The sequence below is a fragment of the Dicentrarchus labrax genome, unplaced genomic scaffold (assembly GCF_905237075.1).
Source record: "Dicentrarchus labrax unplaced genomic scaffold, dlabrax2021, whole genome shotgun sequence".
NCBI lineage: Eukaryota > Metazoa > Chordata > Actinopteri > Moronidae > Dicentrarchus > Dicentrarchus labrax.
In genome coordinates, this window is record NW_026136724.1 from 3,602,574 (window position 1) to 3,619,446 (window position 16,873).

General features: G+C 40.7%; 1 protein-coding gene and 1 long non-coding RNA gene across 4 annotated transcripts in view; one reads left to right on the forward strand and one right to left on the reverse strand.

Moving 5' to 3' along the window:
- Positions 1-1,239: 1,239 nt before the first annotated feature.
- Positions 1,240-10,119, reverse strand: LOC127358540 (uncharacterized). Of its 3 annotated transcripts, XM_051391671.1 has the most exons (5): positions 9,823-10,119; positions 5,602-6,601; positions 2,143-5,181; positions 1,952-2,018; positions 1,240-1,854 (listed from the first exon to the last, which is right to left on the reverse strand). In XM_051391671.1, exons 2-5 carry the CDS (start codon positions 6,560-6,562, stop codon positions 1,842-1,844), a joined length of 4,080 nt encoding a protein of 1,359 aa, XP_051247631.1. In that variant the 5' UTR covers positions 6,563-6,601; positions 9,823-10,119; the 3' UTR covers positions 1,240-1,841. The 3 variants fall into 3 exon arrangements, with proteins under 3 accessions (XP_051247631.1, XP_051247629.1, XP_051247630.1); XM_051391669.1 differs by having other exon boundaries at positions 2,143-6,601; XM_051391670.1 differs by lacking the exon at positions 9,823-10,119 and having other exon boundaries at positions 2,143-8,535.
- Positions 10,120-10,154: 35 nt separating this feature from the next.
- The window catches only part of LOC127358565 (uncharacterized), a 31,043-nt gene continuing 24,324 nt past the window's right edge, over positions 10,155-16,873 (forward strand). Inside the window, exons 1-2 of the long non-coding RNA XR_007882475.1 lie at positions 10,155-11,626; positions 13,353-13,478. This is a non-coding gene — a long non-coding RNA (uncharacterized LOC127358565). The remainder of the gene's footprint in view (positions 11,627-13,352; positions 13,479-16,873) is intronic.

Below are 16,873 nucleotides of genomic sequence, written 5' to 3' on the forward strand. Positions count from 1 at the left end.
TCATTTTGTTTGTATTTACTTATTCAATATTGAATTGTGCATTACCTGTTTGGTGGAAGTCCCCTTAACTCTTGTTCTCCTAAGATGTGCCTGGATGACCTCTGGTCTTCTAAACCTCACAGTTCCCTCTTTCATTCTCCTATTATTCTTCATATTTCATAAATCAGCTTTGCAAGACATTGTAATGAAAATTTAAATCATAAAGGAAAAGATGGGTAAACTCAGTGAAGATGAATTTGCCTTCAGGGGTCAAAACACGTTTCATTCACATTGTCAACAGATAGAGTTTGAGTAACGTTAACCTTCACCTTTCTATTATCCTTTTTACTATGGAGCCAAATCCCTTATTTTGTTACCTTAAAATGATGTAATTGAGCTATTTGTAATTTGACTTGAAGAGGATAGTCTACACGTATCATGTATTTCACCTTTAACAGGTTTTCTGCAAGGTTTAGGAGGCTTTTAGGGTCTAAACCCCTTGAAAATGTCCCAAACTGCATAAACATTACCCATTAATGTATACCTTAAAAGGTCCAGTGTGTAACATTTAGGAGGATCTATTGTCAGAAGTAGAATATAATATTAATTTACTATATTATGATCTATTAATTTATCCATTCATTAATGCTAAATTTGGGGTGAGACCCCCACACCTTTAGGAAACATCTAGGTCATTCTAATGTACAAATTAAATTCAGGGTTGACATAGGTGACTGAAATTTCAACTTTTTACTTCTTATTCTGTGCAAAACAAGTGCATACTTACAGACATGGATATAAACCCAATAGTTTCATATATTACAGCCATTACACAAAAATCCAACAGATCCATTTTATGATGCAATGCAATGAATGGTCAACTTTTAAGAAAAAGATTGAAGGATTGACTAAATATTGACAGATATGGCTCCACTGATCAACACCAGCTTCGGCTATCACAACTGCTGAAATGTATGACAATACGATGGAGACGCAATTTTAAAGCTGCCAATATAACATGATGAGAATTTCAATATAGCTGCCACTGCTGTTCCTGTTCAGATGACTGATGATGAATCTGACCAGTCACAATATAATGGTTTAACCATTGACAGTTTATATAAGGGTTTAACACAGGCATTGGTTTGCATCACTTAAAATGGAGAGCAACTGTAGGTGCAATGTATATAGCAATGTCTCCCTCTAGTGGTGAATCAGAAGTATACACAAAGTGGACAACAATAAATCCATTAGACTATGCATTGTGACATTAACTTTATAAAAACGAACACAACATTGCCCATAGGAAATAGTAGTAGCAATCAAAGCGGAGTTTTCAAAGTACAAAAACAGTTGAAACACTTGAAATGGGTAAGGAATGTGAATAATAAAAAAAATAGCATTAAAATATCTATAAGTTTATACAGAATTCAAAGAAAAAAATGCAACAGCATAATGCTGTAATCTTCACACAATTTGAGGTAGCTGATAAAAAGAATATTGGTTTTCAGTTGACGCCGCAACATTCACACACAATAACATAACTGCAAAAAGATATAATATATAGTATTTACAGTATGTGTATCTACATATACAGTAAGTAGTTACTTAAAATACAGACTATTCAGTTTTTATAATATAGGTACAATATAGTCTAGGTATAATACAGGTACAGTACAGGTAGTCACTGATATTAGGTACAACGTAGTATGTCATTGTACTACACCCAAATCCAAATGCTCTGGAAAATGAAAGACACAATCAGCTACAACAGCCCCTCAACCACCTGACCCTGTGGGAGTTCAACAGTGGCACCTTTTTTCCACAGATGGGGGTCTCTGTGAAGTTCTACATTTCTTGCCTTACCTCCGGTACCTACAACAAAGAATGGCAGAGAACAAAGAATGTCAGAAAACAAAACCTGGTGAAACTGCACAGTGCATATATGTTATGAAATTATGTTAAGTATCACCTTCTTGTTGGTTTAGCCACTGTTGGCTTCTCTGACCACTTGTAACCTTTGCTCACAGCAGACGATCCTATGGTAAGAATGAGGGTTAAGAACATGAACTCAGATTAGACACAATAACTTCTAATTTGACTAGGATTAAAATTTATTAAAGACAATTAAAAAGACATTATAGAGACTTCAAAAGAACACACTTTGTTTGTTTGCCGTGTCTCGATTTGTGGCCCTTGTCCACTGTATGGCATCAGACTTTGACTTCTTCAACAGGTGGGGTGTAGACTCATTGGAGCCGTGCCTCCGTCTGGGTACCCAGTCATGAATATGTCCCAGTCTTGCATCATTGACCAAATTATATTTTGGGGTTCCCGAGTCTTCCTCAGTCCCCGGGTAACTTTTTCTGTATATCCTTGTTGGGACATGGCTACTCTCCCAGGCTTTCTTCACTTGTTTCTTTGCTGAAGACTGCCTGGTTGCAGAAAATGAAGGACCTTCGGTGGGAGTGTTATGATGATCTAATGTTGAAGGGTTGCTGTTCGACCGCTGCAGTTTGGATGAGGACAACTGTTGTCTTGGAAGACTGGAGGAGGCGGAGGTTTTTCCAGACTGAGACAAGGCTCTAGACGAGGAGGGGCTTTGTCTGGCTTCAGAATGTTGTCCGCTAGTGGAAGATGAGCAACCGCTGGAGGTTGATGGGCCTTCCTGGTCAGGTAATGATTGTGGTCTTGAAACCAGTATGGGTTTTGCTACATTGGTCTGCACTATATTCTTTGTTGCACGGTGTCTGTCATTTGGAGGTTTTGGTTTGAACACAAATCTTACTTGTTTTTTTATGATGGGATACTGTGTACTGTTTTCACAGAAGTCTGTCTTTTTGCTGGTTCCAGTCTTTGGAGCCTGAGTTTTACCATCACCATGCATGTTGTCTCTGGATTCTTTTGAAAGTTTCAAGTTGTTAGGTTGAGCAGACTTAAGAACAAAAAGGCGAGGAACCACAGGAGTAGGACCCAAAGTGGATTCTGCCTCATTGTCTGCAGAAAGGGAATGCATCTTTTGTGAATCTTCAGATGACAGTTTGGATGTTTTAGGTTTTTTCTTGGCAATTCCACAAAGACGGTCCACAGTTTCAGCTGGAGGTCTGATTTTTGTAGCATCACTGTCCTTTGATCCTGATGAGCGTATTATCTTTGGGTTTGCCTTCTTTCTTTCTTCTGACACCAGTTTAGACTGATGCTGTGTCAGTGAGGAGTCTGCAAAGAACAGTCTGGTTCCTCTGAACGTTCCATACTCTTCCATAGCTTGAGGTGATTGTCTCTTTTGTTGAACACATGGGGAGACGTTTTTGTCCTCGTCATCCTCTGTGTCAGAGACAAGGTTTATTACATCTTCGTTTTTAGAAATTTGTCCGTTATGTTGAACACTCTCAGAGCATTCATCCTGCATCACTACTTCACCCACAGTTCCACACGGACTGTCCACAGTTTGAGGTGAATGTCTATTTTGTTGACTAAATGGTACATCTTCACTGTCATCTGAGCCTGAAGTAAATAACCTCTTTGCTTTTGCCTTCTTTTTATAGTGTTCGTCACTTTCATCCTCTGTGTCAGAATCAATGATTATTGTGTCTATAATTTGTCCATTCTTTTTATGTTGAACCTGCTTGAACCTGGTTTGGCCTTTTTGCACATCTGTATCATCATCCTCATCATCATCCTCAGACACAGACTCAACAGACAGAGGTGGGGACAGAGAAGCTGGGTAATCACAACTGTTCTCTGTATCACAACTTTCATTAGGCTGGGGAGGTACTGGCCTCTGCGTGGACACAGTCAAAATGTTGTGTTCTGAGTCAGATGAGTAATCACAGCTGTCCTCAGTTTCACAGCTGTCTTCAGACTCAGGGTATGACGCTCTTCTGTCCTGAGGCGTATGTGGTTCTTTCTCACAGTCCGGGTCATTTTCTGGTGCGCTTGTGGCAGGTACTACCGCTAATGTTTTAAATTGTACACCTTTTTGTTGTAGAAAGCTAGCAACGGTGTCAAAGGCCTCTAGAGCTGGCCATTGTAACTCACAGCGTGTTGGACTTGTGACACACTGTGTTTCTTTCTTTACTGTTTCACCGCCATCATTTAGCACAACTTCTTCTGGGCCACCCAGGTCTTCATCTTCTGGTTCAAATTTAAGGTCAGCCATGCTTATAGGTATAACCATCCAGTCATCAGAACATGGACTAGGGCAATGCGCTATATCAAGTGTTTCGGTCACTGGTGAAACCACCTTCTTTGGAATCAGTTCCTCATCTGAGATGATTTCTGTCTGCATCTGAGCCTGACCTTGCATATGTCCATAGCTTTCATTTTCAAATGGGGCCTGCTTATTGTTTGGTTCATGTACTGTAAATGAAGACACCTCCATGGCCATATTTTCAGTCTGTGTATTGTCATCTTCACTTATATCTTCATACTGTGGATTTCCAAAACTTACTTGAAAGCTTAATTCCTTGTGCTCTGTTTTTGGAAGTTCTGTGGCCAGTTGAGATATGCCTTCATCATCTGAAATTTCTTCATATTGTAGATTTATCACAGAGAGTGCTTCCTCGCCCTCACTTTTAGATGGACATGAGTGTTCTTCAACTTTGTTTTCAGAAAGTGCTATGCTTACATCAGTTAGTATATGCACAGAGCCTGCATCCTCTCTCGCACCTCCATGACTTGTTCCGGGAATTGACAGAACATTATCAATCCGAATATTGTCAATTGATGAATTTAGCTTGGAATGTTTAATTACTTCCTTACAGATAACTTCACAGTGCTGTTGGTCTTCAACTTCTTTCATCCTTTTCTTATATGCATCTGTTTCAGTGAATGATGTGTGTTCAAATGTTTCGTTTTCAAATACCCCTGAACATGACATGGTTTGAAGATCGGAGACATCTGTCACACCTTGCACATTGTCCAACCCTACTGTCTCCACTGGTTTTAGGCCTCCTTTCTCCCTCTCCGTCATGGGTTTCAGAGCCCAAGAAACACCGGCCATTTGGTCATCCAAATTCTTGTTAATATTTAACCTGAGAGACTTATTTTCTTCTTGTGATGATCCGCTGTTGCGCGTTGAACTTGGGTGCTTCTCAGTCAGTTCATCAAAGGTAACTCCAGGCACTGTGGTGAGAACCACTGGACTCTCATCTTCATTCTTTGCGCAAGTGGCAGCAACTTTCACCATAATTTGTGGATATTCTGTGAATGTAAAGAGATTAATGTTATCTATATCCCCATTCCAATATTGTTGCAGTATAACTTTAGGAAGGTTATCCATCTCTGCAATGGTCTCTACATTCTCCAGACTAGCAATCAGCTCCTTCAATGCAGTTAATGAATAATGAAGAGTTGTCATGCCATTCTCTAAGTACTTATCACACCATTTACTTTCATCATTGCTACTGACAAATGTTTCATCTTCATAGTCACCTGAATAAACAAGCTTGCCATCACCATTTGCAGGCATAGTTATATCCAAGTGTTTTTTTACTGGCAAATCCAAATCTACCAATGCATTCTTTCCAAAAGATTCAGTTTCAAGAGAATGTTTTGAGTTTCCTGCAGGAGAGGTTAGTGTACCTGGTAAATGTTTCTCTGGTGCAGATGTAGCACAATTACCTGTGTCTTCAGATGTAGAAGTTAACTCAGTATTTTCTTTGCTGCTCCTTGAACTTTCCTCTTCAGGTGCTTGTCCAACTGCAGCAGTGGACTGTTCAAACCCAGCACAGTTAAGGCTTTGCCTCTTCACATCTTCTTTGTCAGAGGCAACACTGCATCCCTTATTGCATTTGTGCCCATAATTTCTGTTTTGTAAAATGCCCCTAAAATATAACACCTTTTCTAAAATGATATTGTTTATTGGATCATTTGTAGATGGTACCATTTCTCCTGCTGGTGAGATGTTTTCTGTGGATGTCTGTGAAGGTGGGGACGAGACCTGCTGCTGACAGGGAACAGAATGGGTTCCTCCTGAATAATCCAGGTTTTTTGTACTAGTCTTTCCACAGTTTATAGCAGCTAGTGAACTTTTCACTTGCTCACTCTCACAGTTTCCTTTCAGTAAAGCATACAACAATGGGTGACTCTCGGGCACAGAAGACAACTGATCCTGTAAAGTCTGTGCTCGGTGTCCAAATGTGTCTCCCTGAAGTGCTGCAGAACAGTTACTTGTGTTCCAATTTGACCCTTTTTGTTTGGAACATTCCCTTTGCTGTCTGGTGTTATAAACAGACTGCCTTACAGAGTTCTCATTAGCAGATGTACCAAAAGAATCGCCGTGTTGGGCAGAGGCATGTGCTGATGAATAACGGAAAGCATTGCTTGCTTGTGACTCCAGTTGGTGGTAGAGTCCTTGGAAATGTTGTTGCGATTGTGTATTGTCTTGCTGCCACTGAGCTGGATTGTAAGACACTCTGAGCTCCCCAGGATATTGAGTGGCTACCACGTTATTTTGTATTCCATTTGCAGGGTGAACCAGTGGTACAGGTGTAACATTGTTGTCTTGAAATGATGTAAGAGCACGCCAGTGTTGGACCGCAGGATATGCCCCTCCTTGGCTGTGTGGAAATCCAGATTGCATTGCATATAAGTGATGACTTCAGTTAAGCGCTTGCCTGGTCTAGAAAACAAATGAAAAAAAGGGAAAATTAGTGGTTGTGTTAGAGCAACAAATCTTTGGCAAAAAGCTCCTCTGCAGATTCATTCGGAGTTCAGAAAAATAATCATGAGTCAGGCAGAATCTGGTGTTAAAGAGTTTATTGCGTTGATAGAGGCAACAAAAGCAACTAAACCCAAGCAGGTCCCAGGTTAAAGAACCCTTTAATTTAAGCACAAGAACCTCAGTCATTGTTTTAACAGAAACTGAAACTGAAACTGCCTGCTCTCCCAACATTAGTTCACTGTGTTTGTACACATCTACTTACTCTCCACAAAAATAAACCTTACTTGTTTCACACCATTTACACAGCCACAACCCTGTTCTAATGTCCACAACCCCCGATTTGGTGTGAATATGGCAAAAGGCTGTTTTTTCGTCATCTTGACTTGAGTGGAATTTAAAGAGGGACACCACCCTAAAATGTGTTTTTTGAGCTGTAAATTGAATTATATATGTCTATACAGTGTTGAAACACCTCAATGCTGGTGACCACATTCATGAAAATCTGCAATTTGTGGGTTAAAAATGGCTCAACACGCCCTCTACTGTTTTAAAATAATCCTGTCAATTTTTAGACAAATGCTGAGACAGATGACTGTCACATTTCTTTTTTTAAAACACATGTTGTGAATGCCCTCTGATCAGGGGAGGGCAGCCCTCCTCCATTACATCTGCTTTGGGTGAGAGTCTGTAAAACTATAATACCTCAGCAAACTGGTCTGAGTAATATAATAATGCGTCTCAGCAGCATGCTTGTACATACGGTGCACTGTGTTTGATTCCATCGCGCTTGTATTGTTGAGTGTCAAGAAGAATGACAACATCATCTTTTTGAGAGAGTGTAGGCTACTAAAGAATTTGTTTCCCCGTGTTATTAGAGGTCAGTATGACAGTCCAATAATATGGAGTTCTGCTCCCAGAGTAGCTGCTGTTTCTTTCCCATCAATCCAAAGAAGAGTTTTGTGGATGTCGTCAAGAAGATGTCCAGACCATCCTCCACGCTGCTCTTAGATAAGTCACACTCTGTATCTTCCTCTGGTGCACTTTGTCCTTGGGTCACAATGCACTGGAGGGGTGTCATAGAGAAGGAGTCACCTGGACCAGGGCCTTGGCGAGGTTCAAGCGAGCCCTCTAACGCATTAGATGTTGCAGGCAACCAACTCCTTCTGCTCTGCTGTGGGTTTGGTGGGAAGGTATAGGTGCTTTGTGTATGTTCAAGTTACCTACTGCAGCTTTATGGTTTCTTTTATTCTGCAATGGATGTGAGATCAATGTGGAATTTCAATTTGTTTTGAGAGACGGGAGTAAGCAGTAGCTGTACTGGACAGCAGTTACATTCGTCAGCTTTTTACCGCAATCTTATATACAAAGCACACAAAAGTAAAAGGCACATCTCCAAGCATTCAGCCCTGATGCAAAGGCAATACAAATCTCATGCGCTAAATCAAACAAAGCCAGCACGTGTATGTATGGAAAAGGGCTACGGGTATTAATAGTATGTAATTATATCAAAACTAGCTTCCCGCTCACAGTGAACTAACACCATTGCCTTTCTTCTCATTCTTATGTCAGGATTCTCCAAGAATTAATGATTGCATTGACTTGCTTTACTTATTATAGTACGATTACTTTAGTCATTATGAAAGACTGATACTATTCAATTCAATTTTATTTGTATAGCGCCAATTCATAACAGAAGTTATCTCAGGACACTTTTCAAATAGAGCAGGTCTAGACCGAACTCTTTATAACATTTACAGAGACCGAACAGTACCACCATGAGCAAGACCTTGGCGATGGGGGCAAGGAAAAACTGCCTGTTAAAAGGCAGAAACCTAGGACAGATCCTTCGTCTCTAGGTGGGTGGTCGTCTGCCTCGACCAGTTGGGGTGTGAGAGAGAGAGAGAAAAAAAAGAAAAAAAGAGAAATAAACAAAGGCCAGAAACCGAGGAGAGAAAAGGCTACTCATTCATTAAACTACTACGAAATTCTGCGTGATTTCACAGAGACACACCCCCTTTTGGTCGGAATTTCAGCCGTCCAGCTCGGGGTGCCTCAGGGTACCCCGAGCTGTACTGGGGGGCACGTACGACCCGCAAAACAAAGACACTATTGAGATGTATTTTCTTTGTATTTGTACTATGTTGGTCGTTTAATGCTTCTACACGCTTGTTTGCATTGCTGCTTTAGTCCGGTCACCAATTGAAGTATTGTACGGTGTTGTTGTGCGTGCAATACAAAGTAAAGTTTTGTTTTCGAGCTGGTTTGCTAAATAGGCTAATGTAGCTAACAATAACACTAGCCTGCCACTGCCCCTGGTGGCTCGAGACAAACGCCACAGCACCTGTTGAAACTGAAATAGGCGAAAATGGCAAAATATTATTGAAATGTAAGACTTGCAATAACGGAATTACTTGAAATGTTAGTGTTCTGTTGAAAACATTATTATTTCACATTGAGCTTGTTTAGAAGAGCCACAAACAATAACAACACAGCTGCTGCACTTCTTTCAGACTCTAATGCCCAAAGACAACTGGAACGCTAGAAGTGGTACAAGCCAGGCAATTGACTTAACGAGTCGTTTTATATGTCCTCGGGAGCGTTCTATTTGCAACTTCCGGTTCGTAACTCAGGAAATCGAGTCGGGTGGACAAAACGAACGCACCATTACGTCACGTTCTCGCGGCAGAGCAACTCGGGCGGGGATTTACGAGACAGATGGAGAGCAGCTTGCTCGAGCTCAAGTTTTAGTTATTGCTAATGCATAACGTTAATACATTTTGGACCAACACCGTGGACCAGTTAGAGAAAATAAAAATAGCCGCTCTGTACGTTGTTCGGTCAGGTCGACAAAGGGCTAAAATATGGATGCCCATGAGCGTCGTGATGGCGTAAGTTTCATTTCACCGAAAACGTTTTGGTTTTTTTTCCTACTTTCATTTCATTGAGGACGCTAGCGTCGGTTTCAAAATCCAGTCCAGCCATTGGCACCGCTGACAACGCAAGAGTTAACATTATAATGCTGTTCTAGTAGCATAACTCAAAATGCGTCACATCAAACAGCGCGCTATCTTATTGAGTTTTACCATTTGTTACATTTACACTAAAGTATAAAACGTTGGTAGAAAACATACACAGTAAATAAAACGTCGCAGTGTCCTCTAACGCTCAACATCACTTACCTTACATTCCACCTTCTTTAATGCATTTATCAACGCTCCCAAAGCTCTGAACTGTTGGAAAGGTCCTCTGATGTTACACGGCGGTGAGTTTTCACCGTGTAAAACTCCACTGCGGGCGAACGTCAACACAAAGATATCCGGTCGGAATGGTCGTTATCTGTAAGCGTCCATGTGTCCGACGTGGAAAAGCAGAAGATTCTCCTTTTTCCTCAATTCCCACTGATTTCGCAGTCCTCATGTGCTGAGCTCCACTTGGTCCAGCCGACGGAAACTTTCTTTTCCTTCCCCTCATTCTGTGAGCGGGGGGGGGGGGAGGGGGCGTTTTTATGACGTTCAACGTGAGCTCTGATTGGTGGAGGTTTCGAAAGGGGTGTGGAGGAACGGGGACGATTGCAAATACTTCCTCTCCGTGCTTTAGGAAAGTCAGATAATAATACACTTTCTTTCTAGAGCACTTTTCTTATCAATGTTACAAAGTGCTGTAGGAAAAATAAAAACCAAACAACAAGATAAATGACAATAAGGAGCATGAGCACAGAAGCAATAAAACAATAGAATGAGTAGAAACAATGAAGAGGAATACAAACACTACAAATAGAAACATATCAAATATTCCCAAAAGCTTGCACAATAAAAGTTTTAAGACCTGGGAATAAACAGCAGGACTACATCCGTGGATCTCAGGGGTCAAGGGAGCACATACAAGGATAATAAATCAGAAATGTATGTGGGAGCAAGCCCATTTAAATGTAGTTGTATCTGTTAAAACGCGCTCTCAATCATCATTCTTGTTGTAAAAAAGAAAAAACTGTTGGCATACTGTAGGATGTTGAGGGTGAGTTTGGGTTTTGTTCAGCGAATAGGGACAGTAGCACAGAAAATACCAATGCCGTTTCTAACTCCTGATTGGGTGCGAAGCCTACAGCCAACTGCTCCCCTCTCTTCTCCTGTTCAAACTCAGACTGCACACACACAGGGCAAGACAAAGCAAATGAAAGCATACACACTGTCCCACTGCGTGTGAAAAATCACACACTCACCTGCTCTAGCTCATGTATGAATTGGAACAAATTAGTGTTCTAAATGTTTGTTTAACTTTAGTTAAAGGTCCAGTGTGTAACATTTAGGAGGATCTTGTCGTGTATCAAAATGATCTTCAGGACATAAGACAAACAACTTCTCTCAGTTAAGAAGTTTATTTAGAATTGTATAATTAAAATTAGAGTTGTTCCGATTCCGATACCAGTATCGGGAATGCCTCCGATACTGCCGAAAATGCTGGCATCGGTATCGGCAAGTACTGAAGTCCAGGCACCGATCCGCGCGCGCTAAAGTGCCCTCTTGGGAGCCAAAACTTGCTAAAGTGTCCTATTGGGAGGCAAAAACGCGTGTTAAAGTGCCCTCCTGGTTGGCAAAATACACTAAATTGCCCTCATGGGTGGAGAAAACAATCAACTGCCCTCTTCTTAGTTCTATTATTAAGTAGAGATGCCTATTGCATGTTTAAGGAGCTACCTCACTACGTCTTGTGGGAATAGCTTTTCAAAGCTAGCAAGTAAAGTTAAAAGTTGGGTTAGCATTGCATATCAGGGTTTCCGCCAGGTTTAAGTTGACTCCCCGCCGGGGTAAGCATCTGGGATCATTTGTAAAAATGCTTTCTTGAAAATGCCTTTTAAACTTCAGCTTGCAAGTTAAGGACAGAAGTAGGCTATGCTATTGAGTAGGCTAGCGGCTAATGCTAGCAGCTAGTTGAGAGGGAAAGAGAGAGACCAGTGTGATGATCAGCTAAGAAGAACAGAGCTGGGTGAGCATTATAAACTGTGAATGTAGCTTTAGTGTATATTATGATACACTGTATATTAGTGTATATTATGATACAATAAAAATAGATAATGCAGTCATCTGCTACCCAATTTCCCTCCAGGGATTAATAAAGTCTATCTATCTGTGCAAAGCAGATTTCCTGAATTTTGTGAAGGCTAGATACATTTAGGCTAGCTCATTTTAGAGACATGAATGAGCTGCAATGTATTCCACGGAGCAGTAAATGTGTCTCAGACCTTTTCAACAGCTATGGCTTAAGCTTTGATATTGTTTTATTTTAATTCAATTTCTTTTGTTGCTGTTGAAAACACAGCATTCAAGAATGCACATTGTCTGATTCTCTATAAGACTTCTTGAACTGATGGTTTTTTAAAATGTGTGTTGAGTAAATGACATTTATAACAATGCATTATGTGGCCATATTTTAAATTCTCCAGTTAGCTCTTGGAATTTGGCTTAATGTGGGCCCCCTGTGGACTCTGTGTTGTAGTTTTTTTTTAATTCTCAGTTCCTTGATTCCATCCGTGACCCTGTCATCACAGAAACGGGCCCTATCTTACAGATGTTCTCCATTGGTTTGGCTCATTTCTTGAAACAGAAATTACATTCTCAAAACAACATGGACAAACCTCCAGACCACTTGGCAATTGTTCACAACAGAATTGTATTTCTCATTGATTTCATCACATTGCAAATGTCTTAGTACATCTTTGCAAATGATTAAGTACAGTTAGCACAGTTAGCCTACATTTAGCTAAGTTAACCTACAGTTAGCACAGTTAGCCTACAGTTAGCACAGTTTCCAAGTAGATCTTGTTGATGTAAACTGATAGATTGATTCTCAATCTAATGGTTGTTCTCTCCAAAACATGTCAGCATCATTTCATTCTATAAGTCATCACATGCAAAATAGTCTGTTCAATTGTCAAAATTAGTCAACATAATCATATCAACATAATACCATGAATACCATATACTGTATTTATTTACAGCACTGTAGGCTACATATCATTTTCCTTGTTTTGTTTATGTGTTTATATAACAGTATATTATGCTTTATACATTTTGTCTTCAATCTGACATGGAGGTTACTTTATGTGTGTGAATAAAAATGGCTACCTTTCCTTGGCAGTGTGAGTGCAATGTGTGATGTCAAACCTTAGAGGCTACTCTTACATTAAAATCCTGTTTTTTTTTTTGTAGTTTTTTTCAGTTTTATACACAATTGTATTCTGTTAGCTAGACAAAAAAAACTAGTACAGTAACCATTGTGAATGAAGGACTGGGCTAAGACTGAGAGGTGGACATGAGGGACATTACAATGGTCCTCTGCCATAGTGACAAAACATCTAAACATTTTGACTTGCAGTGCTCACACAATGCCAAAGGGACGATGCATTTTGGACGTACTGACTATTTATATGGGAAAGGAATTTAGTTTTGACACGAGTGAACTGTTTTGGGAGAGATATGTGCTTTTTCAAGTGAGCTATGGTTTTGTGCTGAACTGTAAGACTGTTTTACCAAATGATCTTAGAGTTTTGAGAATGTAATTTCTGTTTCGAGAAATGAGCCAAACCAATGGAGAATAACTGTAATGCTGCTATCAGTCTGTTTACACTGGTCCACCGGCCACCGTTAAAGCATACTTGCCCCTGGGTCTAACAATTTTTGGGGGGGAAACCCTGCATATTCTATGATTACAGATTCAGAATGCCCAGGAAAGAAAGAAAACAGAAAGTCGTTAAAAAGCAGCTGGAAACTTCTGCAAAAGGCACCTTGTCTTTGAAAGATTGGATCGTAGGAAACAAAGGAGGAGATCAATGATAGAGGTATGTGTAGGCTTATAGGCTACTCCCCACTGTTAATATCGTATGACACAGAGCCAGTTTGGATTATCACAAAGAATTTGATGCTAACATGATCAAGAATGCTTAATTTGTACAGAAAAATGGTTCTCAAGGTTTAAATTCACCAGCATTTGAATTGACCAACCATAGACCTTTCTCCTCCAATCAAGCCAAGATTGTTAAGTAATGCTCTACGGCATTGGCCTACTATTTGATAATACATTTTGGGCCACTATCATACAATACAGTACACAGTACAATTACATTCAACTGGTATAATACTATTATTTGCTCTATCTTAGATAAAGACAATACAGAAAGTGATGATGGAGATACCAGAGAGCCGAGGGATACAAGGCAGATAGAGGATAAAGAAGATGAAAATATTCAGGAGGAAAATGATGATGAAATCAGGGAGGAAGAAGTTAAAGACACAGAACAGACAGATATTGATATGGAGGGAAATGGTGATGATGAAGACAGAGAGAAGGGAAATGAGGATGATATGGAGGGAAATGGTGATGACGAAGACAGAGAGAAGGGAAATGAGGGTGATATGGGGGGAAATGGTGATGATGAAGACAGAGAGAAGGGACATGAGGGTGATATGGGGGGAAATGGTGATGATGAAGACAGAGAGAAGGGACATGAGGGTGATATGGGGGGAAATGGTGATGATGAAGACAGAGAGAAGACTGACGACAGTGATATGGAGAGAAGTGATGATGAAGTGGAAGACATACAAGAGAAAACAGATGATGATACAACAACAAATAACAATTATGCAAACATATCTTCATTAAAACATCCCACTGATCCAGCACATGTTCAAAAGCACAGCATAGATCACTCTAACAGATTTGTTGAGTTTTGTTGCTCCATTGGACCTTGTCAGCCAGTTGAAGGTTTCCCAAAAACTGAGGGGCGTTCATTCCACAGAGAGTGGTATCAAGACAATCCCTGGCTAGAATATTCTGTGGAAAGTGATGCCATGTTTTGTTTTAGTTGCCGACTTTTCATGAAAGAGAAAAAGTATGAGAGTAAAGTAGCTTGGAGAACGGTGGGAGTTGACAACTGGAAAAAAGGCACAGAAAAAATTAAGGAGCATAAAAAACAGAAGCACATATGGTAAGCATGGTAAGGTGGAGCAACTTTAAGCAGAGACCACTGGAAGAAGCTTTCAAAAGGGCAGACATGGAAGGCGAAGCCAGAAGAGGGGAAGAACGAAAACGAAACAGGGAGATAATGAGAAAACTGATAGACATTACACTGTATCTTGCACGACAAAATGGAGCATTCAGGGGTCAGAATGAAAGTAATACATCTCTGAACAAAGGAAATTTCCTTGAGCTTGTACAGCTACTTTCAAAATATGACTCCACCATCAAAATGCATCTTGATCACATCAACAAAATCCATTCAAAACAGAAAACAGCCCATGTATCACTGTTGTCCAACAGGACAGAATGACATAATCAGTGCCCTTGCTACCTATGTCAGAGGAGAAATTCTCAAAGAGATGGATGAGTCAAAAACATTCTCCATTCTCTTGGATGAGACAACAGATGTTTCTCATGTTGAGCAAGTGTCCTTTGTTGTCGTTTTGTCCATCGAATGGAAATCAAGGAGAGATTTTTACAGGTGTGTGATGTGAGCGGAACGACAGCAAAGGAATTGGAGGATGTTGTGATGACAGTCCTTGAGGAGAATGGATTAAAAGTGGAAGACATCAGGGACCAAGGCTAACATGAGTGGAGGATACAGCGGCCTGCAGTCACGAATTCAAAGCCACAACAAGAAAGCTTTATACGTGCACTGCCATGCCCACTGTCTCAACCTCGTCTTGGTGGAGAGTGCCAAATCAAGTCAGCCCTTTGTTAGTTTTTTCAATCTAGTTGAGAGTCTCTACACCTTCCTAGCCAGATCCCCAAAACGCCATGCTGCATTTGTGACACTCCAACAAACCATGTACCTGGGTCAAAGAGTCTGTGAACTGAAAAGGCTGTCTGACACAAGGTGGGCATGCAGAGAAGATGCTCTGAGATCCCTGAAAAAGGTCCTTTCTGCAGTGGTGAAGCTTCTTCAGAACATGGCTGACAGTGACCCACCAGACTCTGCAGCAGGTGATGCCCAGATGCTCCTGCGCAGTATAGATTTTGAATTTATCCTGTGCATGGAGATCACCACACCCATCTTTAATGAGACTGCCATTGCATCTGCTACGCTTCAGAGAAAGAACCTTGACTTATCAGCATCATACACCATCATCGAAAGGGTCATACAAAGAATAAAGGCAATGAGGACAGATGAGGAGTTCGAGGTCCTTTATACAAAAGCAAAAAGGCAAGCCGAGGCAGCAGGCATTGAGGTGCCAGAAGAAATACCTGGACAAGCCAGACGCCGGAAGGTACCTCAAAAGTACAAGTATAGCTCTAAATCAGCAACAGAGGATTACCAAGCCCAGGACTTGGAAGAGCACTACCGGGGAAAGGTGTTCTTTTCCTTCCCTGACAGGCTGTCCCATGAGCTACACCGAAGATTCAAGGGAAAGAATGACAACACCTACTGGGTCAATCCTCAAAGACCAGAACAAGGTCATTGACATATACAAACAGATGGCCAAATGAAGAATTTTACTTTAGTTCCACTTGCCACATATGGGCACAAAGACTTGAGACTTGATTCATCCCTGCCATCTGCAGCAATAATAATATACTTTATAATATACCTTATTGTCCTTCACAGGAAATTTGTCACCGCAGTCTGTACATGCATACATAGATACGGAGAAAAACACATATGAACACTGCAACATAACAACAAGAGTAAACACTTAATACAGTACATTTAGCACATTTACCACACCCTGTCTTGTACACCAACTCATGTCTGTTAACGGGATGCATTGTTTAAAGATGCTATGGCAGAAGGTACAAAGCTCCTGCCATAGCGAGCACGTTTACAGGCCACTGTCCTGTATCTGCGTCGGGATGGCAGCAGTTCGAAGACAAGTTGAGGGGGTGGCTAGGGTCGTGTGCTATACTGTGTGCTCTACGTGTAATGTCTATATTGTTCAGGTCTGAGAGGTTGGGAGTGGGGAGACCAATGATTTTGGAGGCGTCAATGGAGTAGCACTTCTCTCATGCTTCATCATAGTTTGTTTCTTTTGAGTTGTCAAATAAATAGTTTAAATGTGTATTGTTCCCTGTGTGATTTTATCACAGAGCCCTCTTGGGTGAAGAAAAGACATTAAACTCCAGAAGACTATTAGGACCAAGAAATACTATGACACATTACTGTTGCAATGACTTTTATGTTGGGCCCTTTGTTGATCTATATTGAGCCAGAACTATATCTCACAGAACCAGTTTGGATTA

Excerpts from the sequence above, each read along its gene's own strand:
- LOC127358540 (XM_051391669.1), bottom strand. The coding sequence starts at position 6,562 with ATGCAATCTGGATTTCCACACAGCCAAGGAGGGGCATATCCTGCGGTC. Across the intron at positions 2,019-2,142 it reads AGACACGGCAAACAAACAAA|GATCGTCTGCTGTGAGCAAA; the intron begins GTGTGTTCTTTT and ends TTCTTACCATAG.